At 71.3% G+C, this 25,509-nt stretch overlaps 3 protein-coding genes across 4 annotated transcripts; 1 reads left to right on the forward strand and 2 right to left on the reverse strand.

Annotated features, from left to right (window-relative positions):
• Positions 1 to 269: 269 nt before the first annotated feature.
• PLEKHH3 (pleckstrin homology, MyTH4 and FERM domain containing H3) lies at positions 270 to 8,507 on the reverse strand. 2 transcript variants are annotated; one of them, XM_083809260.1, is made up of 13 exons: positions 8,241 to 8,507; positions 5,197 to 5,252; positions 4,481 to 4,569; positions 4,106 to 4,300; positions 3,832 to 3,989; positions 3,617 to 3,740; positions 3,109 to 3,406; positions 2,807 to 3,014; positions 2,481 to 2,608; positions 2,217 to 2,337; positions 1,592 to 2,041; positions 1,325 to 1,516; positions 270 to 1,176 (listed from the first exon to the last, which is right to left on the reverse strand). In XM_083809260.1, exons 1-13 carry the CDS (start codon positions 8,385 to 8,387, stop codon positions 994 to 996), a joined length of 2,349 nt encoding a protein of 782 aa, XP_083665386.1. In that variant the 5' UTR covers positions 8,388 to 8,507; the 3' UTR covers positions 270 to 993. The 2 variants fall into 2 exon arrangements, with proteins under 2 accessions (XP_083665386.1, XP_083665385.1); XM_083809259.1 differs by having other exon boundaries at positions 2,472 to 2,608.
• A 2,600-nt stretch (positions 8,508 to 11,107) lies between these two features.
• On the reverse strand, positions 11,108 to 14,012 carry CCR10 (C-C motif chemokine receptor 10). Its single transcript, XM_083808920.1, has 2 exons — positions 13,369 to 14,012; positions 11,108 to 12,340 (listed from the first exon to the last, which is right to left on the reverse strand). Exons 1-2 carry the CDS (start codon positions 13,759 to 13,761, stop codon positions 11,258 to 11,260), a joined length of 1,476 nt encoding a protein of 491 aa, XP_083665046.1. The 5' UTR covers positions 13,762 to 14,012; the 3' UTR covers positions 11,108 to 11,257.
• A 1,595-nt stretch (positions 14,013 to 15,607) lies between these two features.
• CNTNAP1 (contactin associated protein 1) lies at positions 15,608 to 25,460 on the forward strand. Its single transcript, XM_083808918.1, has 24 exons — positions 15,608 to 15,779; positions 17,621 to 17,722; positions 17,952 to 18,145; positions 18,248 to 18,395; positions 18,689 to 18,892; positions 18,977 to 19,161; positions 19,245 to 19,388; positions 19,828 to 20,089; positions 20,176 to 20,325; positions 20,403 to 20,574; positions 20,641 to 20,747; positions 20,849 to 20,968; positions 21,078 to 21,281; positions 21,367 to 21,523; positions 21,620 to 21,747; positions 22,244 to 22,411; positions 22,486 to 22,704; positions 22,794 to 23,033; positions 23,136 to 23,372; positions 23,450 to 23,577; positions 23,663 to 23,756; positions 23,848 to 24,081; positions 24,231 to 24,278; positions 24,372 to 25,460. The coding sequence occupies exons 1-24, from the start codon at positions 15,701 to 15,703 to the stop codon at positions 24,560 to 24,562; spliced, it is 3,915 nt and encodes a 1,304-aa protein (XP_083665044.1). The 5' UTR covers positions 15,608 to 15,700; the 3' UTR covers positions 24,563 to 25,460.
• Positions 25,461 to 25,509: the final 49 nt, after the last annotated feature.

Here is a 25,509-nt window from a genome sequence, read left to right on the forward strand (position 1 = left end):
AGTGCCAGCGGGTGCCGGGGGGAGCTGGAAGCGGAGCCGCGGCGCTGGCCGCGCTGTTGACGAAATGCCAAAGGGCAGAGCGAGGAGCCCGGCTCCCGGCGCTGGCCGCGGGGACGGCGGCTCCCTGCCCCCCCCCAAGGACACGCCGTACCGATCCCTCCCCGCGGACGGGGGGGGGCCGCCAGGGATGGGGCCCTCGCTGTCCCACGGGGATCGGATCCCGTCCGTGCCTGCTGCGGGTGCCAGGCTGGGGGACAGGAGGGCTCCGCTTTTCCTTTGTGCATTTATTTAAAAAACAAACAAAAAAAATGACAATAACAACAAAAACAACAAAAAAAAACGAACAACAACAACAAAAAACCCAAAGACTGAACCGACAAACTTTACAGAGGCAATGCCAAGGGGCTGAGCCCCAGCCGTACCTGCCCAGCCCACCCTGCCGCCCCCCGGGCCGGCCGCCCCTGCACCGCGAGCCCCACGGCGGGGCCACCCGGCAGGAGGGCGCCGGGCCCCGAGGCGGCTCGGCCAAAAGCCGCCCGCAGCTTTCCAGGAAGGGTGGGTTCAGCGGACGGACGGACGGACGGACGGCGGCAGCGCTGCTGCCCAGCACCTCCTTGCCCGGGCGAAGCCGCGGGGCTGGAAGGAGCCGGGGCAGAGGCAGAGCCGCCAAGGGCAGCACGAGTGCTGGAGGCGAAGGCACCGGGGGGGACGGGGGAAGGGGACGGGCCTGGGGGGGGGGCAGCGTGGGGGGGACCAGCCGGGGGAAGCAGGAGCGCAGCCAGCACCGGGCGCCCGCGACACGGCGGTCCCGCTGCCCCCTCCAGGGAAAGTGCTGGGAGACGTGGGCGAGCGGGCGTCTCGAAATAAATTAAGGAAATCACCAGAAAGGCAACGGTGGAGCAGGGAGAGCGCGGGGCACCGGGGGTCGGCGCGGACCCCACCGCTCGCCCATCCCCGTGCCGTCCATCCGGAGCATCCTCCGTGGCCGCCGGGCTAGCTGCCGAAGGAGCCGGTGGGCGGCGGGCGCTGCCAGGGCCCGGCCACGGGGCAGAGCCCCCGGGGCAGCGCGGCGGGGTCTGGATCGAGGGGGCCGGGGGCCGGCTCCTGGGGCCGGGGCGGCCGGCGGGCAGCCGTGGAGGCGAGGTACGTGGTGAGGAGCTGGGCGATCTCGTCCACCTGCGGGGCGGAGGGGAGACGGGTGGAGGAGCCCGGAGAAGCTGCGCCCTACGGCCCCCGAGGGGGACAACGGGCGGACGGAGGGACAGACGAGCAGACGGAGGGACAGACGGGCGGATGGAGGGACAGACGGGCGGACGGCCCTTACCTGGGAGGTCTCAAAGAGCAGGTCCCGGTCTTCCACGGAGAGCCGGAACGTGCTGCTGTCGGAGGCCCCGAAGGAGGAGATGCGGCCGTAGCAGAAGCTGTCCAAGGGCTCGGGCTCCCCCGGCCTGTACAGCGACACCGCCTTGGCCCCGATGCCCAGCCACAGCCGCTGGGGTCCGGCTCCCACCGGGCTCTACGGGGAGAGGGGCGTCAGGGCCACCCCCTACCTCCCGTTCCCCGTCCCCGCGCCGCCGCGCCGGGGCCTCACCGCGCGCAGGTCGACGTCGAAGAGCGTGGAGCCGAAGCCGGGCCACTCCCGCACCAGCGCCACGTAGGCGGCCATGGCTTCGGGCCGGCCCATGCCCTGCAGCAGCTTCCACTTCTCCACGATGGCAGCCATGGTGCTGGCCCCCTCCTCCCGCAGGCGGCCCCGCAGGCGCTGATCCCGCTCGGCGCGCTGCTTGGCCAGCGAGTGCCCCCAGAGCCCCCCGGCCAGCAGCCCCGCGCGCAGCCGGGCCCCGCAGCACTTGGGGGGGGGGTCGGGGCGGGGGGCCGGCAGGCGGGCGTGCAGGACGTGGGGGGGGAAGAGCTCCTCCAGGCGCGGGAAGGGGGCGTGGGTGGAGAAGTCGCTGTTGAGGCTCTGCAGGCGCAGCGCCGCCAGCGTCTGCAGCGTCTCCTCCGAGGTGGGCACGTAGCCCCGCAGCACCATCTCGTGAGCCTGCGGGAGGGCAAGGTGAGACGGGGGCACGGGCACGGCACAGCCACCAGGCCGTGGCACGGCCACCAGTGGCACGGAACAGCCGCTACGGCATGGCAGGGCCACCCGTGGCACGGCACGGCACAGCCACCATGGCACGGCACAGCCGCCCGTGGCACCATGGCACGGCTCTCACCTGCTCAAAGAGGAGGGCAAACTCCAGGCTGTCCCGCGGGACGTTGTCCGTGTCCAGGAAGCCGTAGTGCTTGAAGCAGAGCCGGCACGGCGCGTCCTGCTCCCGCTCCTCCCCGGCCAGGCTGCACCAAGAGAGCGGCGCCGTCAGCGCCGGGCAACGCGGGCGGGCGCAGCCCCCGCAGCGTCCCCTCGTCCCCGGGGGACCCGCCTGCCCCCTCCTTCTCCCTCCCCGTAGGCAGCAGAGCAGGACATTTACTTTTCAAACCTGGTGAGGACGTCGGCCAGCAGCGTGGAGCTGCCCACGGGCTGCTCCCGGAGCCGGGACTGCTCGTAGAGCGCAAAGAGGTTGGGGCTCTGGGACAGCCCCAGGCGCGACACCAGCTCCTGGGCCACCTGGGGCGAGACAAAGGCAACCAACGGTGACTGCGCGTCCCTGGCCGCGGCGCTCAGGGCTGCAAAGGGACACAGACAGGTCACGGCGGGCAAAGGCAGGCATCCCCGCGTCCCCCCCCCCCCCCCATTGCCTCCCCGCCCCTGTCCCCTCTGCCCGATGCTCCCCAGCCCCGCACACAGCACGGACGGGGCCCTCACCTCCTCGGCCGTGGTGTGGGAGCTGATGGCCACGCTGCAGGCGGCGGCGCCGGGGCAGTGCACGGTGCAGACCATCTCCTGCCGCCGCATCAGCACCAGGATCTCCTCCAGGGACGGCACGCACTCCCGGCCCCTCGTCTTCCGCAGCGCCTCCCGGATGAAGCAGGCGTACTTGGCCATCTCCGAGGCGGGGAAGCGGCTCTCCGTCCTGCGGGGGGACACCGGGGAGGGGGGGGTGTCACAGCAGTGCCGGGGACCCCGCGCCGTCCCAGTGGGAACCCGGCGAGCTCCGCGGCACTCGCCTGTCCAGGTGGAAGCGCAGGAAGCGCAGGACAGGCGGGGAGGGCAGGAACGTGCAGCTCATGCAGGTGAGCAGCTGCCAGTAGTGCAAGTCGCCCGGCCCGCCCGGCGCCGGCGGCTCCGTGGTCTGCTTCACCAGCTGGCAGTAAATCTCGTCCACCAGCGGCGGCAGGTCCAGGCAGGTCTGCAGGATGCCCTGGATCAGCGGCACCGGGTCCCGCTGCGACTCCAGCTGCTGCAGCGAGTTGAAGAGCTTCACGGCCTCGTCGCGCAGCGTGGTGTAGCTGCGGGGACTGGGGGCTGCGGGACGGGATGGGATGGGGGGGGGGGGCGGGTTAACAGCCACGATTTGGGCTTTCCAACCAGGCACCGTACCCACAGCGTGGTGCGGTTCACACCCAGCCCAGCTCCCGCCACTCCTGCTCAGCACCCAGCCCTCCCCGCTGCACCGGCGGCGTGGGACCGGCGCCGCTTTGGCACCCCGGGGGTCCCCCCCAGCCGCCCGCTCACCGCTTTGGTCCAGGCTGCCGTAGGGGAAGGGCAGCAGGGGGGCGTACAGCGGGCTGCTGGTGTAGCGCAGGATGGGGTTGCAGCGGTAGATCTGCTCCAGGACCTCGGGGCTGCCGCAGTGCTCCTGCGAGGGCGAAGCGACGGTGGCGGCTGCAGAGGGGCCGCCCGGCCGAGCTCCCGCAGCCGTTCCCCCCCCCCGGGTGCCGCGGACTCACCTCGACGTCGCGCATGAGCAGCTGGGTGGGCGTCTGCACGGGCGCCTTGCTGTCGATGACCTTCTGCACGGCGCACACCCAGCGCACGGCCTCGTTGAGGTGCTCGCTGTACAGGCGGTAGCAATGCTTCCTGCCGAACACCGTCACGCTCCAGTAGCCTGCGGGGTTGGGGGGGACACACAGCTCACCCGCCGCCCCCCTCCCCGCGCGCCGGAGGGTGACGCGGGGCACGAGGGCCTGCGAAGGGGCAGCCCCCACCCGCCGGGCACCCTACCCGTCTCCTTGTAGGTCTGCTTGTCCGGCCACAGCACGGAGCAGAGGCTGGTGAGCACGAGGGAGCCCAGGCGCTTGGCTCCCTTCTCGTTGCTGCTGTAGTAGTCCAGGGAGTCGGGCGTCAGCACGAACCAGTACTTCCGAGGCCGGATCCAGGGGGTCTTGACGCCGCCCCGCACCTCCCGCTGCAGCCAGCCTGGGAAGGAGAAGCCTCAGCCCCTGCCGCCAGCACCACCCGCCCCGCCGGACGTCCGTGTCCCCTGCCCCGTGCCACCCTAGGATAGCATCCAGCCCGTCGGGGCACGATCCTGCTAACCCCAGCTGTGAATCCGGGGTGGGGTGGGGGGCAGAAAAACCCCTGTAGCGCCGCGCCTACCTTTCACGAGAGCATCGGGGTCCTCCTCCACTGGCCCCGGTCCCTTCTCCACGATGAGACTGCGCATCTCCTCCGACACGAGCAGGGACCTGGGGACATCGTAGGGCTGAGCACGGGCGCCCGCGGGAGCCTGCCAAGCCCCCAGGAGCCGGGGCCAGCGGTGCCAGAGCAGCGGGGAGCCACGTCCCCCGGGGGGCACCGGACACCCCGCGACCCGGCGGTGGGAACGCGGCAGAGCCATCGGGTGCAGATGACCCTGGCTAAAAATAAGCTGTTTGCAGTCGCGGCCCTGCCAAGGAATTCGGAAAATGAACAACGAGGAAGGAATGCTGGCAGCGGTGTCGGCACTGGGAGGACGGGGAGCGAGCAGGCCCCTGTGCCCCAGCACCCCGTCTCCCTGGGCACGCAGCATGCCGGGACACGGCCCCCACGGACGGGCACGGCCCCGCAGAGCCTCCCGGGGTGGGGGACCACGCATGGCCCCACCGGCTGCCACGGCCACGCCATCCGACACGGCGAGGCCGAGGCAAAGGGATGGGGATAAGCCCGAGGGCGCAGCAGATACGGGGACGGAGCCCGGCAGTCCCAGCACCACCGTCCCCTGCTCTTGCCGATGGCGCAGTGCCCGGCCACGCGAGCGGGGCAGGATGGCGCACAGCTCCTGCAGCACCGTGAGGGGGACGCGATGGGATGCCCGGCGGCACGGGGTCACTCACCGCTCCGAGCCGCTGCTGGTGCGGGTGGGCTGGCTCAGGCTCACCTCCAGGGACGCCTGGGGAGGAAGGAGACGCGTCTTAGCCCCCACAGCCACCGCCTGGCGCCCCAAAACCATCTCCCCCTGATCATCGCTCGGCTCCAGACCCCGAGGGACGGGCTCGCGTCCTGGGGAGCACCTGGGGCTGCAGCTGGGGCACCCCTCGGGGGCAGCCGCCGGGCGCGCTGGCCGCGTATCCTCAGCTGACCCCAGCAGGCTGAATACCGTGCAGAATTGCACAAGGTCAGTGCTGAGTAATACGCTTACGGCACAAAGTCCCATTGTAATGGGGCCGCTGACTTCCTGCCCGCGGCGGTGGGACGCTGCGCAGGGAAGTCCCTGGCCCCGCAGCGGGACGGGGGCCGGTTCCTCCTCGCGCGGCACGGCCTGACGTTGGCGGTGCCACACACGTGACGAGCCTGGCACACGTGCCGGGACATGAGGCAGAGCCCAGGCACGGGCAGGCACCGGGCAGGGCAGGGCAACGCAGCAGCGTGGGGCGCTTGGATGCGGCGGCACGGGCAGGATGCGGCCCCAGGAGAGGCGCGGGCTCCCCCCCAGCCAGCTGCAGCTCCACGGGGCAGCCGCAGCCAGGTCAGGGCGCTCCGCAAAACGCCGAGAAAAGGAGACGGCTGCTAAAAATAGAGGGGGAGCAGGAGCCGCTCCAGGTATCGCCGCGCCAGGGCAGGAGCAGGCTCCGCTGACCCGTGGCATTAAGGGCACCTGTCACGCACCGCCGGCGCCTCGTGCACAGGGCCGGCTCCTGCCGGGGCTGTCCTACCACCGGGGCCACGGCCAGGGAGGGCTCCCCGTGCTCCTGCCCGACTGCAAGGCACGGAGACGGTGCCCAGCTCCTCTCGGCCGTGGCCCGCAGGAGGAGACGGCGGCGGCCGGCTCCTTCTCAGGGTTATAAATAAACAGGAGAGGAGAGGAGCCGCCACGGCAGGGCCAGGGCAGCTGCTCCCACGCTCCCGGGAAGGGGCGGCTGGCGCCGCGGGTTTCCGAGGACCCCGCGGCCGTGGGGCGGGCAAAGGGCTCCCCCGGGAACCGGCGTCACGGCCGCCCACGCCAGCCTGGACCTCCGGAGCCAGCGCAGCCCGTGGGACGCGGGAAAGCCCGAAACGGCTTCTGCTGCTGGCCCATGCCCTCGGCACCGCCACCAACGGCCGGTGGGCCCAGCTCTGGCCCTTGGCACTGCTGGGGAAGGGGATCCCAGCACAGCCAGGCCCTGCTGCAAGGGGGGAGCCTGGGGTGGGGGGGAGGAGGGGGCTTCAGATCTGTCCCCAGCCCGGCTGCAGTGGAACCAGGCTGCAAACGGTGCTGCGGGGCAGGAGAGGGGCTGCAGCGAGCTTGGCTGTCACCAAGCCCCGCGTCCCCTAAGGGCAGGGATTCAGCCCCGTGGCTCCCCGGCCGCCCCCGCGCTATCAGCCGTCCCCAAGGCAGCCCGGCAGGAGGGAAGCGCCGGCTTCCGCCGCGCTGCTCCGCTTCCCTGAGCAGAGGAAGCAGCCGGAGCGGGGAGATCCAGGCCCTGCTCCCCGGCGCGGAGCGTGCCGGGAACGGCCCCGGCAGCGCCGGCTCGGCCGGCAGGTCTGCGCAGAGGAACCCCGAGGAACCCGGCCCGCAGGGACCCCCGAGCCAACCTGACCCTCGGCGGCGGCACGGGGATGATCCCAAGCCAGGATCCGGCCCCGCTGCTCCTGCCTGAGGAGCGGGCGCGGGCAGCTCCGCTCCCCAGCCGGGCACCCAGGCTGGCAGCACCCCGGCGTTGGCTGCGCCCCGTAGCCCTGCGGGTGCCCAGGCTCCCACCGGGCTGGCAGGGCACCAGGAACGGCCCCGCCAGCAGCCCCGCAGCCGGGAGCCAGCAGCCGCCGCCATGGCCCACGCAGCACCGAGCGAGGGACCCGGGGGCACCGGCACCGCTTGGGCCGAGCGGCCAGGAGCCACCGCGCCAACCCTGCTTGGGCACAGGGGCTGGGAGCACCGGGGGTACCGGGAGCCCCCAGTGCCCCCCCCAGTTGACCAGACACAGCCTGAGCTAACGGGAACACGGAGCCAGGGCCCGAAGGGCTGGAAGAGCAGCCAGGCTGCCTCCTCCCGAGGAGGGCAGGCGGACCCCTGGGCTGGGGGACCCCGTCCCCTCCGCCACCCTGCAGACGTAGCCCCATGGACATCAGCCAGACACCCGCATCCCTGTGCCCCGCACCGTGCCCAAGCCCCAGGCCCTGCTCACAAGGCGGCAACACCCCCGGCCAGCCCACCCCCCTAGTGCCCCAGCTCAGCCGGGGGCAGCACACGGGGGGCTCAGGACGAGCCCAGGGGGTCCGCAGTGCCCCGGGCTGTGCCAGGATCGGCCCCAGCCCCCGGCAGCCCCCCGGCCGCACCGCGGAGCAGCGGGAGCCCGGCCCCCTGCGCACCGCAGAGCCCCCCCACCCCCCCACGCAGGGACCTGCGGTGATACCGGGAGCCCGCACGCCCCCCGCGGCCGGGACACCCCCCTCCCGGTGCCCGGGAGCCCCGCCGAGCCCCGGTGGCTCCGGTCCCGGTGCCCGGGGAGCGGCCGGTGCGGGGACGCGCCAAGGGCACCCCTGCCCGCGGGCCCCGGCGCGCCCCGACCGCGGTAGGGACGTGCCCGGGCAAGCGGCGGCGGAGACCGGAGCCGGCCGGTCGCTACCGGGAAGGGCCGGATCCGCTCCCGGTGCCCCGACCGCCGGGCCGAGCTCCGAAGCCTCCCGGGACCGGGCAGCCCGTGCGCACCGCGGCGCCGTCTCCGCACGGCGCGCACCGGGACGGGCTCCGGGCCCCGTGCACGCCACGCTCGGGGCCCGCAGGCAGCGGCCGGTGCACCGGGAGCGGGGCCGGTGCGGAGCAGCCAAGCACGGTACCGGACAGCCGCGGGCCGAGCCGAGCCGAGCCAAACCGTGCGCCCCGGACGGGACGGGACGAGAGGCGCACGGCGGCACCCACCGCGCCGTGCCCAGCCGCGGTCCCGGTGCCGGTAGCACCCACCTGGTCTCCCTGCGCTCGGAGCTCGAAAGACGCCTCCTCCTCGGCCTCGCCGTCCGCCTCCCGGTCCCCGTCGCCGTAGTCCCGCCGCAGCAGCGTGAAGCCCTGCCGGCAGCACAGCAGCCACCAGAGCCCGCCGGGGAACGGCATCGCCCCGCCGGGCCCGGCCCGCCGCCCGCGCTGCGCCGCGCACCGGCCTCCGCCACCGGGACCGGGACCGGGACCGGCCCCTCCGCCGCCGCCGCCGCCGCCGCCCCGGGCGGGCCGGCCCCGGCGCGTCACCGGCCCCCGCCAATCGCCGCGCACGGCCCGGGGCGGAGCCAGCGCGCCCGGGGCGGCGGGGCCGCCGTTTGCGTCATCCACCGGGCGGGGGCGCGCGGCCGAACGGGGCCTGGCGGGGGGGGGGGGCAGCACCGGGCACCCCCCACCCCCGGGTGCCCACCCGCCTCCAGAGGGGAACCGAGCACGTCGGTGCTTTGGGGGGGTCCGGCTGCCCCCCGGTGCTCCCGGTGTGGGCACCGGCACCTCGGTACCGGGCACCGGGTGCTCGGTGCCGGGTAGGTGCCGGCCGGGCTGGGAGGCGCCGTGCTGGTGGCACCCGGTGCCGTGCACCGGGGCTGTGACCGGCGGCGGCATCATCGAGGTGCTGCATGGCACCGAGGGCACGCGCTGCCCCAGCCCCTCGGTGTGCCGCTGCCCCCGTGCCGGTGAGGCCTGGCACCGCCGGTGTCGTGTGCCGGGGCTGGGAACGGGGCCCCGCGGGGCGCACGGTGCCGCCACCCGCAGCAGCGTGGCCTTGGCCACCCCTCGGTGCCACGGTCAGGCGGGGCGCTCCTGCCAGCCTTGGCCACCCCACCCATGGAAGGAACCGGTGCCGGGGTCGCACCTCGGCCCCGTGACATCGCCCGGCCCCGCTCCCGCAGCCCCCGAAGGGGTTAAGCCCCCCAGCCCCGCTCCCCTGGAGCCGCTGGGACCGGGATGCGCAGGCAGGAGCCCAGGAGCCGCCGGCTGCCAGCTCGACGCCCACGCAGCGCCGCCAGCCCCACGGGGCCAGGCAGGGAGGGAGCTGAGCCCGCCGGGGGGCCGGGGGCCGCCGGGGCCGAGCCCGCCAGCCGCAGGGGCCACGGGGCCAGCGTGGGCAATGTGGCACGGCCGTGGGGCCAGCAGAGATGGGATTGGGGTAGCCCGAGGCCGACGGTTGGGTGGGGAGATGGGGAGCTGCGTTACGGGGCCAGGTGCTCCCCATCCGGCCCCGGGTTTGGCGCGGGGGGCCGGGGGGCGGCGGGGGGATGGGGGCTGTGCGGTGCTGAGTCAGCGGTAATTGCATTTCCTGCCCAGAAGTAGGCGAAGGGTCTGGGCTGGATTCTCCCAGCGCGAGCACCGGGCTAATCCCAAAGCGTGTGTGGGTGAGCGGGAAGAGGCCTCCAGCCCGCAGCGCGGGGAGGCACTTCCCCGCTCTCAGAAACCCCAGAAGTGGCTGCGTGAGCTTGGCCAGGGCCAGAGGCAACCCCCCCCCCCCCCCCCGCTGCTGGCATCCCACGGCCCGGCACTGCTCAGCACCACGGCGCTGCTCAGCACCACGGCGCCGCTCAGCCTGGCCCCAGGCAGGAGGGCGAGGGCACCCCGCTTGTGCCCAGCCCGGAGGCACCGACCCCGGCCCTGCCGGGATGGGATTTGCTGGGCCAGAACTCAAGGGGAAGTGAGAGGAGACGAAAGGAGAGGAAAGCCCCTCTCGGCCCTCATGCTGGGGGGGGGAGTTTCCAGCCTGACCCAGAGTAGGTTTTTCCCAGGGGATCACGCTGCTGCTGGCCCCAGGGGGATTCCCAACCCCTGCAGCCCACGGAGGGGCCGGTGGAGTGGGCTCTGCCGCCACCTCGGCCGTGCTGGTGGGGACGGGGGCCGTGATGCCCCCTGCTCCTGCCTCTTCCTGGGCCAGTGCCCCCTGCCCTGCACAAAGCAGAGCCCCCTCTCCCCCCTGCGGGGCTGCGGCCAGGTCCCCTCCTGCTGCTGGAACCCAGTTGGGGTGGTCCCCATCCTGCGTCCAGGGGTCCCCATCCTGCGTCCGGGGGTCCCCATCCTGCGTCCGGGGGTCCCCATCCTGTGTCCGGGGGTCCCCATCCTGCAGCCGGGGGTCCCCGTCCTGCGTCCAGGGGTCCCCATCCTGCGGCCGGGGGTCCCCATCCTGCGGCCGGGGGTCCCCGTCCTGCGTCCAGGGGTCCCCATCCTGTGTCCGGGGGTCCCCATCCTGCGTCCAGGGGTCCCCATCCTGTGTCCGGGGGTCCCCATCCTGCGGCCAGGGGTCCCCATTCTGCGTCCGGGGGTCCCCATCCTGCGGCCGGGGGTCCCCATCCTGCGTCCGGGGGTGCCGGCCGGGGCAGACGCGTTCAGGCCCTGCAGTGCTGGGCAGCCGGGCGGGGACAGGCAGGGACAGGCAGGGACAGGCAGGGCCGGGCAGGACGCGCTGGGTTCTGCTGCCGCCTGCAGGCATCCCCCGGCCAGTGCCGGGTCCCTTCCCCTCTCCCCGCCGCCTCCCCGGTCCCCTGAGCCCGCAGGGACAGGGCCGCTCTCCCAGGGGGGTTCGAGCAGGGTTTATTGCCAGGGTGGGAAGGGAAGTGGAAGGCGGCGCCCTGCCCAGCGCCCTGCTGCGCCCGGATCCGCACGCACCGCTCTGAGCTCGGGGGCAACGCACGGCCCCCTCCCAGAGCCCGCGTGGCCATTGCACCGTCCCGCCGGAGCACACGCGGCACGGCACGGTCCCCCCGGGGTGTGTGTGACATTGCGCGGTCCTTCCAGAAGGCAGCTGGCATTGCACGGTCCCCCCGAGCTCGGGGCATCGTCCCCGTCCCAGCGTTGGGCAGGATGCTGCGGGGCTCCTCGTCCGTCTGCCCAGGCGTGCGCTCTGTCCATCCTGCCCCTGCCGGGCAGCTCCACGGGCACTGAGGGTGGTTCGAGCTCCCCCAAAAGCGGGGTGTTGAGCCCCAAGGGTGCCGGTACCTGCCCCGGGCACGGGCACCGCGTCCCTACGCCACGTCCTGGCAGGTGGAGAGCGACGAACGCCGGCGGGGACTGGGGCAGCCGGGGCAGCGCGGGTCGATGGGCCCCACGCAGCCAGCATCGCTGGCCAGCAGCCACAGCTCCCGGCGGAAACGCTGCCCCAGGAAGGCGTAGAGCAGGGGGTTGAGGCAGCAGCGCAGGTACGCCAGCCCGCCGGTGACCAGCAGCGCCAGGTCCTTGCGGCGGCTCTGGGCGCAGCTCACCTCCCAGCTGGCCAGCAGCTCGGCCGTATCCAGCAGCACCATCAGGCTGTGGGGCAGCTGCAGGGCCACGAAGACCAGCACGAGGGCCAGCAGCACCCGCAGCGCCCGGTGGGGCTGGGTGCCGCGAGCCGCCAGCAGCGTCCGAGCCACGGCCGTGTAGCAGCTCGCCATCACCAGGAAGGGCACCGCGAAGCCCAGCACGACCTGCGCCAGGTTGGTGGCCCCCCGGGCCGCCCGCGAGACCGCCGGGGGGAAGACGACGCGGCAAATCCGGAGGTCCTGGTGCTGCTCCGCTCGGCCGTAGACGAACTGGGGCAGCGCCAGCAGCGTGGCCAGCAGCCAGGCCAGCCCCGCCGTCAGCCAGCCGTGGCGGCGAGCCCGCGGGCGCAGGCGGCAAGCGGCCGGCACCCGCACGATGGCCACGTAGCGGTCCACGCTGATGCAGGTGAGGAAGAGGAAGCCTCCGTAGAAGTTGAGGGCGTAAATGCCCTCCAGCGCCCTGCAGGCGGCCGTGCCCGGGGCCCAGCCCTGCAGCGTGACGGTGACGGCGAAGGGCAGCGTGAGGAGCAGCAGGAGGTCGGACAGGGCGAGGTGCAGGAGGCAGACGTCGGTGACGCTGTGCGCCCGGCGGTAGCGGGTGTGCGTGAGCAGCACCAGCCCGTTGCCCACCGTGCCCAGGAGCAGGAGCAGCAGGTAGACGGCCGGCTGGTAGGTGCGGGCGAAGCCCTGCACCTCCTGCTTCTCGCACAGCTCGGGCAGCGTGCCGTCGTCCCACGAGGGGTCGTACTCCCAGGAGTAGAAGTCGGTGGTGGCCGCTGTCTCCATGGCGGTGGGGCTGGGGTTCGCCTGCGCAGAGGGATGAGGAGCGAGGGATGCTCCGAGCATGCACGGCAGCCGCAGCCCCGCTGCGGTGTGCAGCCTCCACCCAGCCCCGTGGAGCGGCGCGGCTCGCCGCAGGGAGCCCCGGCAGCGCCACCGCCCCGGCCCCGTGTGGGCCGCCCCGTGCACAGCGCGGTTTCTGTCTCACACCCTCTCCAAGGAAGCGGTGGCTTTTGCCTCGCTCAGTCATTGCGAGAGCAGCCGTGCCCTTCCCGTGCTCCCTGCTGCAGCGCAGGGCTGGAGGGGAGACGTGAGCCCAGCCCCGGCATCCCCGGCACAGCCCCAAGCCAGCCCTGACCCCACCATGGGGGAGCTGCTCCTGATGCCCCTGGGGGCTCGCACCCAGCCCATGGCCCTGGGGGGCCCCAGCCAGCCGGCCCCCAGGCTCCACGCTGACGGTGCCAGGTGCTGTGGGTGCGCAGGGACCTTCCCAAAGCACCCGCATGCTCGTGCATGGGCCTTGGGGACCCCTGTGGGGCTCAGCCCCACACTGCCTGGTCCTGATCCCGGCCAGGGATGTGCCTGGAGCATCCCCCTGCCTTGCCCAGGTTGCAGGTAGATGTGCCCAGCGCTCCCAGTGCTCCCAGGTGCTTCCAGCTCCCAGCCCTGCCACGGGGGAAAGGGGCAGCACCGCAGCCTGGCACAGCGCTGCTGGGCCCCCATTGCCGGGGAGCTCAGGATCAGGCACAGCTCTGACCCAAAGCAGCCTCACAGCTGCTGACTCCCTCCAGCTCCATCAGTGAGCCTGGGAGGATGGGCTCGATCCAAGCCCTGCTGCAGGGCTGAGTCCCGGCGCCGGGCAGGATCAGTCCCCAGCAGCTCCCCCAGCTCCTTCCCCGCTCTGGGGACGTGGAGCACCCAGCACTGCCCTGCCCTTCCCCAGGGCGCTGCCTTCCAGCCTTGCAACCCACAAGAGAACGGTTTAAAGCAAAAATAGGAGCCAGGGAGAGGCGTCCCCACCCGGTCCCCTGCGAGCCCTCACTGCAGCCCCTCACCTTCTCCATTGCACTGCAGGACCTCTCCCCTCCTCGCCCAGAGGCTGCGGAGCCGCCGGTGTCTCGGAGCTCTGCAACCTGTGGTTTGAGCATGTGCTGCACCCGATACCGAGAGCTGCGCTGAGAGCACAAACCCAGCCCCAGGGGGGGGAAGGAGAGGCAGCCACGACCCTGCTCCGGAGCCGTGTCCCACGTCTCTAGCTTTGTGGCCAGCATCTGCCCGCCGGGTGACAGAAATAGCCGTGCTCCGCTCAGCGCTGGTGACACAGGGCTGGGGACAGCACCTGGGGGTGGGAGGAGAGCCGGGCTGCGAGCAGGGGCTGGCTGGGGACACCCGGCGCTTCCAGGAGACCCCAGCCCCCCCGGGGCTGCTGTTTGCGTCTCCCACCCCATGTGAGAGTCACAGGGGGGGCGATGCCAAGGCGGGGAGCGTGGGCTGCCGTGGGCTGTTGGCACGGGGCTGGGCGCAGGCAGGACGCTGGCCTGAAGGGATGAGCTGTCCTGGTGGGAAACGGGGGCTCCAGGAACTGGGGGCAGCCGCTGGAGCGTGACATCCCCCCCACCCCTGGGGTCCCACGCTGTGCTCTGTCCCCAAGCCCCCGTGCCCCCCAGTGCTGGGGGGACGACCCGCTGGTTGTTGACCACGTTCCCACCTCCTCCTTACGGGGCAGATTAGGAGCTGCGGGGAAGGGGCCCCACTTGATTCCAGGCTCCAGCAGGCTTTCTGCCTCTCGCAGCGGTAATCCCTCAATCCCCCTTTCTCCTGCTCTCCAGACATCTTTCCCTGGCTTATCCCGGCTCTGCGCAGGGTCCCTGCTGGCCCCAGGGCTGTGGAGCTGCTGGTTCCCTCTTTCCCTTGCCCTTCACAAGCTCCAGACCCTCGCTCCGTGCCTGTTACAGCGGTGCCATCCTGCAGGGGGAAAGGAAAGGGGCAGGGGTCCCGGGGACAAATGTCCCAACACGGCTCGGTCGGTGCCACCAGCACTGCGAGGGGCCGGGGGACGGGACGGGAGGGCACCTGCATCCCCAGCCCCGGGGACATGGCTCCAGCTCCCCCCGCAGCCCCCCTGCACCTGGGGCTTTCTGTTCCCTCTTTCGCCGCCTGCTCCGGCCCCAGCTCCGCGCCTGCACAGGAAGCAGCCCCGGCACCGCCGCAGGTGACAGCCGCGCCGTCCTGCCCCTTGCAGCGAGGTGCCCGGCCGTGCTGGGGTCCTGCCCGGCACCGGGACCCCGCTTGGACCCAGCGACCCCCGGAGCATCCCCGTCCCTCGGGGTGAGCCTGCGGCTGCCCACCGAATTCCCCGCAGGGCACCGCAGGGGCTGGGGGGCAGGCAGCGTATGTAGGACACGCGGCTGCCACCCCCCTCTGGGGGTGTCTGGCATGTTTGGGAGCAGACACGGGCTAAATCCCAGTCTTCTGCACCACTGGGAGGACAGGCGACCCCTAAACCCGCAGGCCTTAATCTGCTGCTTGATTACAATCACCGCCACATCTGCTGCCATGGGGCTGGGGGGGGTGGCGTAAATCCCTCCCCGCCTGGGCTGCAGCTGCGGGTGCTGGGTGCCTGGAACACGTCTGGGGGGGGGGACTGCACCGCCCAGCCACCCTGCAACGCTCACCCCGTGCAGTGCTCACCCCGTACAATGCCCACCCCGTGCCCCCACCCATGCCCCACGAAGGGCTGCTGGCACCCAGTGCCCCCGCAGCCCCTGGGCTTTCGGTGCTGAGGGGTCCCGGGGCTGCCCGGTGGGATGCTCGGGGTTGTCGGGACCAGGACTGGGGGTCCCGGAGATGCTCCATGGGGGGACTGGAGCTGTTGAGAGTGGGACCGGGGGTCCTGGGGATTCTTGGAAGGGTGTCCGGGGCTGTTTGGGGAGGGGACCGGGGGTCTCGGAGATGCTCGGTGGGATGCCCAGGGCTGTCGGGACCGGGACCGGGGGTCCTGGGGCTGCTCGGTGGGATGCCTGGGGCTGCCAGGACCGGGACCAGGGGTCCTGGGGATATTCGGTGGGATGCCCGGGGCTGTTGGGGCCAGGACTGAGGGTTGTCGGGATGCCCGGGGCTGTCAGGACCGGGAGCGGGGGTCCCGGGGTTGCTCGGTGGGACACCCGGGTCTGTCGTGGACCGGGACCGGGGGGTCCTGAGGCTGCTCGGCGGCAGCTCGGCGGGGCCGGGGAGTTCTGCGCTTGGCTCCATCCCCGTCCCAGCACCCCGCCCGTCCCGGGACCGCCCCGCCGCCGCCGCCCCGTGGGCGGAGCCGCCGGTCCCGCTCCGCCGCGCGGCTGCAGCACCGGGAGCGGCGGCGCCGAGGGCGCTCGGGGCGCTCCAAGCATGGGCGTTCGCCGCCTCCTCGGGCTCCTGCTCGCCGCTTGCGCCGCTTTCCTCCTCCCCGGCCCCGGTTGCCTCGCACGTAAGTGGGGCCGCGGCCCCGGGAGCCGCCGCTCCGCACTGCGGGACGGAGCCCTGCATCCCCCGGGCATCCCCCGCTTCCCCCCCGTCCGCCGCCCCGGTGTGTGTCCCCCCCCTCCCTCTCTCCAGCCCCGGTTCCCCGGTTCTCCCGAGCATCCCCCGGCGCTTTTCCCAAGGTCACCGCCGGACCGAGCGGCCGGGCGCCCCCCCGCGCCTCGCCCGGGGCTGCCCCGCCGCAGCCCCCCCCCCCCATCCCGGTCCCGGCCCCGCCCGGTGTCTCCGGTGCCCCCGGGGATGCTGAGCACCGTGAGCCGCATCCCGCGTCCGTACCGGGGAAGGGGTCCCGGTTCCGGCAGCCCCCGGGTACCCCGAGGCGGGTGGGGGCAGCCCCCGGAGCCCCCACGGGCAGCGCCGCCCGGCCCCGCCGCAGGGATGCTCGGGGCTGGCCCCACGGCAAGGGGGGCTGGGGGGGGGCAGGGGGGGCCGGGGGTAGGGGAGGGCCGGGGCCTGGTGTCTGCAGCATAACTGAGGCGGGGGGCATCGGGGGGGGGGCCCGGAGGGGCGCTGGATACGGGAGAGGGAGGCAGGGGGTGATGATGGGGGCATAGGGGGATGGGGGGGAGACTTGGTGGGAGGGGGGTTCTTAGGGGGTGGATTTTTGGGGGGGGTGGATCTATGGGGGGGGATCTATGGGGGACACATCTATGGGGGATGGATCTATGGGGGGAGGCAGACAGGGAGAGATGGAGGCTCGGGGCGGGGGCTGGCACACCGCAGCTGCCCTTGTCCCCAGCCAACCCCCCCCGGGGGCAGCAGACCCTCCCGGAGCTCCTTCGGGACAGCTCACGGGGGGCTGCCCGACCCCCACCCTGCGAGGGGCTTGGAGCCCCCAACCCCACCGCGGTCCCCTCTGCGGATGCCACCAGGATTTGCGCCTCCCCCCGTCCCTGCAACCCCCAATCCTTCCCCCTTACCCCCCCTCCCAGAGCCCCCAGCGGGCTCCTGGCCCAGCAGCTGTCCCTGGGCCATGTGGGGCTGGGCCGGGGGGAGCGGGGCTCGGTGGGGAGGGGGCTTCCCCGGCCGCCCACGGCAGTGCGGAGGCAGCCGGTGCGGCGCCGGGAGCCCGCAGAGGTGCGTCAGCTCCCGCTGCAGTGGGAGGGCAGAGGCAGGAGCCGAGCTGCCGGAGCAGGAGCCGCCGCTCCGCCGGCCCTGCAGGTGGCTTGGGGGGGCGATGAGCTGCTGGTGAGGACCCTTCCCAAAAGTGGGGACCACAGGAGGAGCCGGCAACGGCAGCGCCACCCCCCCCCCCCCCCTCCCCTGGGTTCTCCGCTCCGGGCTCAGCGGGGCGTGGAGACGCAGAACCGCTGGGTCACGGTGCGGGGCGAGGGCCCTGCTGCTGCGGCTGCCACCGGTGCGGGGCTCGGAGGCTGGCTGTGGGGTGGCTGCCTCCACCACCCCATGGATCTGTCAGCCCGTGGGTCCCTCACCCCATAGATCTACCACCCCGTGGATCCGCCACCCCCTGTCTCTATCACCCCGAGCCTCCATCACCCCTGCCTCAGTCTCCCTCTACCTCCATCACCCCAAAGCTCCATCACCCCGTCTCCATCACCCCAAAGCTCCATCACCCCCACATCCGTCTCCCCCGTCTCCATCGCCCCGAGGCTCCATCACCCCCTGCCTCCATCACCCCTTCCTCCCTTCCTCAGTGCAGGCACCAGGGAGCTGCTCCCCACTGCGTTTCCCCACCTGTGTGCGATGCCCAGGCTGCTGGGGACGTGGGGTCACCGCACCCCGTGTCAGACCCCCCCGCCCCGAGCCCAGCACCCCTTTCCCCCACAGGACCCTGTTACGATGAGCTGGTCGCGTCCCTCTACTCCTCGTCCATCGGTGCCTCCTCCAGATACAACATCTTCTACTCGGCCAGCTTCGCCCGGCTGCACAGTGAGTCCCCCCCTGCCTGCGGGGTGGGGGACAGCACACGGGGACCCCACCCCACCGTGGGGCCGCCACGGAGCTTGGGGGGCTGTGGGGAGGGGGCTCCTTGCAAGGTCTCACCCTCAGCATCCCCCAAGGGTATGGGGAGCTCCCCCAGCAGGGGTGCAGGGGCCGGGCTGAGAGCGGCTCTGTTTGGGGCTGCGGGGTCCCTCCTGAGCCCCCCCCAATCCCGCAGGCACCAGCGGCTGGTCCCCCGACCCCCGCGACAAGCAGCCCTGGCTCCAGATCGACCTGATGCAGAAGCACAGGATCAACGCGGTGGCCACGCAGGGGACCTTCAACACGTACGACTGGCTGACGCGCTACATCGTGCTCTACGGGGACCACCCCACCAGCTGGAAACCCTTCTTCCAGCAGGGCAGCAACTGGGTAGGAGCCGTGGGGTCCCCCCTGCGGGGTCGGGGTCCCCTGGGAGCAGGGAGGTGCCGGGGGGGGTGCTGGCGCCGCCCTGAGCTGCCCCTTCGTCCCCAGACGTTCTTCGGGAACGTGAACGAGAGCGGGGTGGTGCGGCACGACCTGCACTACCCCATCCTCGCCCGCTACATCCGCATCATCCCGGTGGCCTGGAACCCCCGGGGGAAGATCGGGCTGCGCCTGGGCCTCTACGGCTGCCCCTACCGTGAGTACCGGCCCCGGTGGTCCCCGTGCGGGGAGGGACCCGGGAGGGACCCGGCCCCACAGCCGCGAGGCACGGGGCCAGCTCCTGCACCGAGGCCAGCGCTGCAGCCCGGCTCTGGCATGCCCAGAAAACCCTTTTCCCATCGGGACCGCGTCCAAGCAACCCGCAGCCATTAGATATGCCATAAACCTGCCCCGGCTCTTAGCACGGTTGGAGAGGAGCGCTCCCCAACGCCAGCGTGCCTGCTGCTGCGGGCGGTGACGCCGCTGGGGCCGCTCTGCCTCTCCCCCCAGGGTCCCACGTGCTGTACTTCGACGGGGACGACGCCATCTCCTACCGCTTCCGCGCCAAAAAGATCAGCACCATGGAAGACGACATCTCCTTCAACTTCAAGACGGTGGAGCAGGACGGCGTGCTGATGCACGGGGAGGGCTCGCAGGGCGACTACATCACGGTGGAGCTCAAGCAAGCCCAGCTCTTCCTGCACATCAGCTTAGGTGAGCCGGGGCCAGCGGGGTGACCAGGGGGGTCAGCGGGGCTGGGGGGAAAGGGGCCGCAGGGTGACGGTGTCCCCTCCCCAGGCAGCAGCCCGGTGCATGCCACCGAAGGCCACACCACGGTGGCAGTGGGCAGCCTGCTGGATGACCAGCACTGGCACTCGCTGCACATCGAGCGCTACGGCCACCACGTCAACCTGACGCTGGACGGGGAGGTCAAACGCTTCCGCTGCCACGGCACCTTCGAGCATCTCGACCTCGAGACCGAGGTGGGTCCGGCGAGCGGGGAGCTGCCGGGCTGCCGGCCCCACGGCGTCCTCGGCCCGAGCCTGAGCCTCCCTCTGCCTCCCAGATCTTCTTCGGGGGGGTGATCGATCAGGACAAGCAGCACCTCACCTACCGGCAAAACTTTCGGGGCTGTGTGGAGAACATCATCTTCAACGGGGTCAACATCGCCGACCTGGCCCGGCACCGGAGATCCAACATCCGCTTCGAGGTGCAGCCCCCAGCCAGGGGGCAGGGGACCAGCCTCGCCATGGGGTGCCCCCTTCCTGGGTGGTCCTGTCCCTGTTGTGGGGTGACCCGTTTCCAAGTGGGGGCCAGGTCCTCAGCCCCCGCTATGGGGTGACCCCTTCCCTAGGGCTGTGTACCCACCATGGGGTGACCCCTTCCCTAGGGCCACGTACCCGCTATGGGGTGACCCCTTTCCCAGGTTCAGGCTCCACTTTGGGGTGACGTGAGGCTGGAGGCTGCCGCACTCAGCCAAGCGGCCTCACATCGACCGCGCGAGGTCATCCCTGGCCTGGGGCACCCATCCGGCATCACCAGGCAACGGGATCGAGCAGGGCAATCGGGGCTGGGGGGGGGGCTACGGGGCGGATCTCCCTGCCACGGGAGCAATCCCATCCCTCACGGCCTCCCGTGGCCACCCGCAGGGCAGCGTGGGCCACTACTGCCAGGACCAGGTGAACACCCCCATCACCTTCGCCGGCATCAACAACTACGTGCAGGTGCCGGGGATCCCCCGCAGGAACCGCCTGGCCGTCAGCTTTCGTTTCCGCTCCTGGGACATGGCCGGGCTCCTGCTCTACACCAGCTTCGCCGACCGCCTGGGCTCCCTGGAGATGGTGCTGAGCCAGGGCCAGGTCAACGTCTCCATCGCCCAGCCCGGCAAGAAGAAGCTGGAGTTCGCAGCAGGTGGGCCGGGGGCTGATATATGGGGCCTGGGGGTCCCGCTACGGTGTCGGTGCCCCCCCCTGCACGCCCACCTCTCCCCCACGCAGGGCATCGCCTGAACGACGGCTTCTGGCACTCGGTGCAGCTGGTGGCACGGGAAGGCTCGGCCGTGGTGACCATCGACGACGACGACGGTGCCGAATTTCGGGTGGCCCACCCCTTCCAGCTGCGCACCGGCAGCCAGTACTTCTTCGGAGGTGGGCGCAGGGTGGGCAGGGGTGGGGGGGGCGTGCGGTGCCCGGGTGCCGCTCACCCCTCACCCCGTGCCTTGCAGGCTGCCCCAAGCCGGCCTCGATCACCGGCTGCCGGTCGAACCAGACGGCCTTCCACGGCTGCCTGCAGATGCTGAGCGTCGACATGCAGCCCGTGGACCTGGAGATGCTGGTGCAGCACCGGCTGGGGAAGTACGCCGACGTTTTCTTCAACGTCTGCGGCATCACGGACAGGTACCGGCTCGGGAAGAGGGTGCGGGGGCCGGCGGGGCTGGTACCGAAACCCTCTGCGTCCCCCAGGTGCACCCCCAACCTGTGCGAGCACGACGGCCGCTGCGTCCAGTCCTGGGACGACTTCATGTGCATCTGCGACCTGACGGGGTACAAGGGAGAGACCTGCCACAAATGTGAGCGCAGCGGGGCGGGATACGACGGCACCCACGGCTCTCTCCGGTCCTGGGTGCCCATTTCGTGTCCGTCACCCCCCCGCCCCGTTTCCCTCTTCCAGCCCTTTACAAGGAGTCGTGCGATGCTTACCGGGTCAGCGGGAAGACCTCGGGGAACTACACCATCGACCCGGACGGCAGCGGGCCGCTCAAGCCCTTCACGGTGTACTGTGACATACGAGGTGCGTGCAGCAGGGGCAAGCACCAGGCTCTCCCCCTGCGCCCGGGGCTCGGGGATGGAGCGAGCTGGGGCGTCCCGGGGGGCTTCTTCTAACACCCCCTGCCCTGCAGAGGACCGGGCATGGACCATCATCCGGCACAACCGCCACTACGCCACGCGGGTGACAGGCTCCAGCGTAGACCAGCCCTACCTGGGCGCCGTGGAGTACTGGAACGCCTCCTGGGCCGAGGTCTCGGCGCTGGCAAACGCCTCCGAGTACTGCGAGCAGCGCATCGAGCTGCACTGCTACAACTCCCGCCTGCTCAACACCCCCTGTGAGCGCCGGGAGGGGAGCGGGGCCGTGCCACGGGGCCATGCCGTGTCCCCCCCCCGTGTCCTTACCCTCCCCTGTGCCCCCAGCCGGGCTGCCCTTCAGCTTCTGGATGGGCCGAAACAACGAGCGGCACTACTACTGGGGGGGCTCGCGGCCGGGCATCCAGCGCTGCGCCTGCGGGCTGGACAAGAACTGCGCCGACCCCCAGTACTTCTGCAACTGCGACGCTGACCACACGCTGTGGTGAGGGCTGGGGGCTGCGGGCACGGGCTGGGGGGGTCAGGGTGGTGGTGGGGAGCAGCCCCTGCACAGCCCCTCTGACGCACGTGCCGTCTGCAGGAGGACGGACAAGGGGCTGCTGACCTTCGTGGACCACCTGCCCGTCACGCAGGTGGTGGTGGGAGACACCAACCGCTCCGGCTCCGAAGCGCAGTTCCTGCTGGGGCCCCTGCGGTGCTATGGAGACCGTGAGTGGCCGGAGCTGTGTTGGGTCCCATGCCCATGTCGGGTCCTGTATCCATGTTGGGTCCATGCCCACGTTGGGTCCTGTATCCACACTTGATCCATACCTACGTTGGGTCCATGCCCACGATGGGTCCATACCCACGTTGGATCCATGCCCGCGTTAGGTCCTGTATCCATCTTGGGTCCTGTATTCACATTGGGTCCATTCCCACGTTGGGTCCTGTACCCACATGGGGTCCATTCCCAAGCTGGGTCCACGCCCACGTTGGGTCCCATCCCCGTGTTGGGTCCATCCCTGTACTGGGTCCATACCCACGTTGTGTCCATGCCCACATTGGGTCCTGTATCCATGTTGGGTCCTGTATCCACATGGGGTCCATTCCCACGTTGGGTCCATGCCCACATTGGGTCCCATACCCATGCTGGGTCCATCCCTGCACTGGGTCCATACCCACATTGGGTCCATGCCCACCTCTCACCCTCTCCTGCTCCCCGCAGGCAACACCTGGAACACCGTCTCCTTCAACAGGGGCGCAGCCCTGCTCTTCCCCACCTTCCAGGCCAACCACAGCCTCGACATCTCCTTCTACTTCAAGACCACCGCCCCGTCCGGCGTCTTCCTGGAGAACCCCGGCTCCCGAAACTACATCCGCGTGGAGCTCAACAGTACGGGCGCGGGTAACGGGGGCGCGGGGGGGCGGCGGGGCTGGGGTGCCCCTGCCAACACCGCGTCCCCGCAGCCACCAGGGACGTGGTGTTTGCCTACGACATCGGGAACGGGCACGAGAACCTGACGGTGCGCTCGGCGGTGCCCTGGAACGACGACGAGTGGCACCAGGTGAAGGCTGAGCTCAACGTGAAGCTGGCCCGGCTGCGGGTGGACAAGCTGCCCTGGGTGGTGCGGCCGGCCCCGCCGCAGAGCTTCGTGCGCCTCGAGTTCGACAGACCCCTCTACGTCGGTGAGAGCCCCCCCTGCCCCGTGCCCCGTGTCCCCGCCGTCCCCGTGCCCCCGCGTGCCGCAGGGCGCTGAGTCTTGTCCCGGCTGCAGGCACAGCGGAGCACAAGATGCGCCCGTTCCTGGGGTGCCTGCGGGCGCTGCGGATGAACGGGGTGACGCTCAACCTGGAGGGCAAGGCCAACGAGACCGAGGGCGTGCGGGTCAACTGCACCGGCCACTGCCAGGACCCGCCGGTGCCCTGCCAGAACAGCGGGCTCTGCGTCGAGCGCTACAGCCACTACAGCTGCAACTGCAGCATCTCCGCCTTCGACGGGCCCTTCTGCAACCACGGTGAGCGGCTCCGTGCTGCGGGCACCGCGGGGGGGACCCTCTGTGGGGCCGGGCTGGGGGAGAGGAGCCGGCGTCCCCGTCACCCCCGTGGGTCCCCCGCAGACATCGGCGGGTACTTCGAGGAGGGCACGTGGGTGCGGTACAACATCCTGCCCATGTCGCTGTACGCCGCCCGCGAGTTCGCCAGCATCGTCAGCAGCCCCTGGCAGCCCCTGCCCGGCTACAACCTCACCAGCGAGGAGGTCAGCTTCAGCTTCAGCACCACCTCGGCCCCCGCCGTGCTGCTCTACGTCAGCTCCTTCGTCAAGGACTACATGGCCGTGCTCATCAAGGATGACGGTGAGGGCGCTGGGGGGGCTCCCCACCATCCCCAGGCCGATGAGCAGCGCTGCAGCCGCCTTGTGCTCTGCCCGCAGGGAGCCTGCAGCTGCGCTACCAGCTGGGCACCAGCCCCTACGTCTTCGCCCTCACCACCAAGCCGGTGACGGACGGGAGACCCCACCACGTCAACATCACCCGCCTGCATCGCACGCTGTACACGCAGGTACGGGGCCGGGGCACCGACGGGGTGGCAGGAGGTGCAGGAGGCTCCGCGGGTGCTGACGCCGCGTGCTTGCCCCCCCCCCCAGGTGGATTACCTGCCCGTCATGGAGCAGCAGTTCTCTCTGTTCGTGGACAGCAAGCTGGACTCGCCCAAGAACCTGTACCTGGGGCGCGTGATGGGTGAGCTGGGTCCTGCCCCCTCGCGCCGGCGTCTTCTCGGCCCAGCTCGGTCCTTGGCGGGGGTGAGCCACCTCCTTCTGTGCCCCCGCAGAGACCGGCGTGATCGACCCCGAGATCCAGCGCTACAACACGCCCGGCTTCTCCGGCTGCCTCTCGGGGGTGAAGTTTAACAGCATCGTCCCCCTCAAGGCCATCTTCCGCCCCACCAGCGTGGTGCGGCCCTACAGCATCCGGGGGGAGCTGGTGGAGTCCAGCTGCGCCTCCATGCTGCCCCTCACCACCATCCTCATCCCCCCCGAGATGGACCCCTGGTACATGGGCACGGGTAGGTGCTGTGTGGGGAGCCTGGGCGGGGGGGTGGGAGTCCCCGAGCCCCCCTTAGGTAAGTGTCAGATGCTGCCCGGGTGATGCGGAGGCGATGCTCCAGCGCAGGACCCCGCGGCCCCATCCCACCCACCCGCTTTGTCCCCGCAGAGTTCCCCCACGTGCACGACGACGGCTGGATCGGGATCATCATCGGGTGTAAGTGAAGCGCCCGGCCGGCGTCCCCCCGCCGTGCCACGGGTTGTCCCCAGGTCCCCTCCCCAACGTCCCTCACCGTCGCCTTCCCCGCAGTCGTGACGTTCCTGCTGCTGCTGCTCGGGGGCTTGCTGGTGCTGCTCTACCTCTACTACCACCGCTACAAGGGCTCCTACCACACCAACGAGCCCAAGGCCATCCAGGACTACGGCGGCACCGTCAAACCGCTGTCGGTGCGCAAAGACCAGAACCTGCCCCAGATCCTGGAGGAGGCGAAAGGCGATTAGCGGGGCTGGGGAAGGGGTGGGAAGGGCTCGCAGCCCCCCCCGCGGCCACGGCGGGGGCCGCCCGGAGACCAGGAGCGAGCGTCGCGGGACCAAAGGGCCGAGCACACCTGAACTGCCAGCACCGCCGAGCCGAAGCCGGCCCCGTAGCCGGAGCGTGGCCACCTCCAGCCCAGCCCGGCCACCGGCACCCCCAGGTCCCTCCGCCGGAGGCCACCCGCTGCCAGAGCCCCGCTCCTCGGCGGGGACCCCCCCGCAACACCTCGCGGCCCACATGGGGGGGGGGGGGGGTGGAGAGCAGCACCGGGGGGGTGCCCCCCGCCCCGCTCGCGCCTCGATTACCTGCTGCTTTACTCGCTTAGCAAGAGCCACGAAGGAAACCACGCAATACCCAGCCTCGGAGCACAGCCCCGGGGCGCCCCAGCAATACCCTGCCCGTGCGTGCACCGCGCATGACGCCACCGCACTTTGCTGAGATGCTGCTTTCCGGCCGTAAGGTACGGATGATCCTTTCTACCTTTTTTTTTGTTGTTGTTGTCGTTGTTGCTGGATATTCTACTACACTCCGGTGGTTTTTTTTAATTCTCTCGGTTTGTATAAAAAAAAAACAAAACCAGAACAAAAAAAACACAAAACGGAACTTTACGTCGGGTGTTATACGTTCAAAGTGTTGTGGTAAGTGGTCCGTAGTTCGCTACTTCTCTGCCCGGGGTGCTCGTCCTGCCGTTACCGCCAGCCCGGGGAAAGCTCCCGTTCGCGCGCTGTATCGTGGTTAAGACGATGTTACAGAAATGCATTTACCTACCCCAAAGGCCTGGCTCCGCTGGGCACTTTATTTTTAAAAATCCCCGTTTTGTTGGACGAGGCGCGGAGAGACTCAAATAAAGGCAGAATGACGGCGTTCGACGCGCTTCCCTTGGGCAGCCTGGGTGCGGAGGGAGAGCGGCTCC

This window comes from Anser anser, assembly GCF_964211835.1.
Source record: "Anser anser genome assembly, chromosome: 23".
NCBI lineage: Eukaryota > Metazoa > Chordata > Aves > Anseriformes > Anatidae > Anser > Anser anser.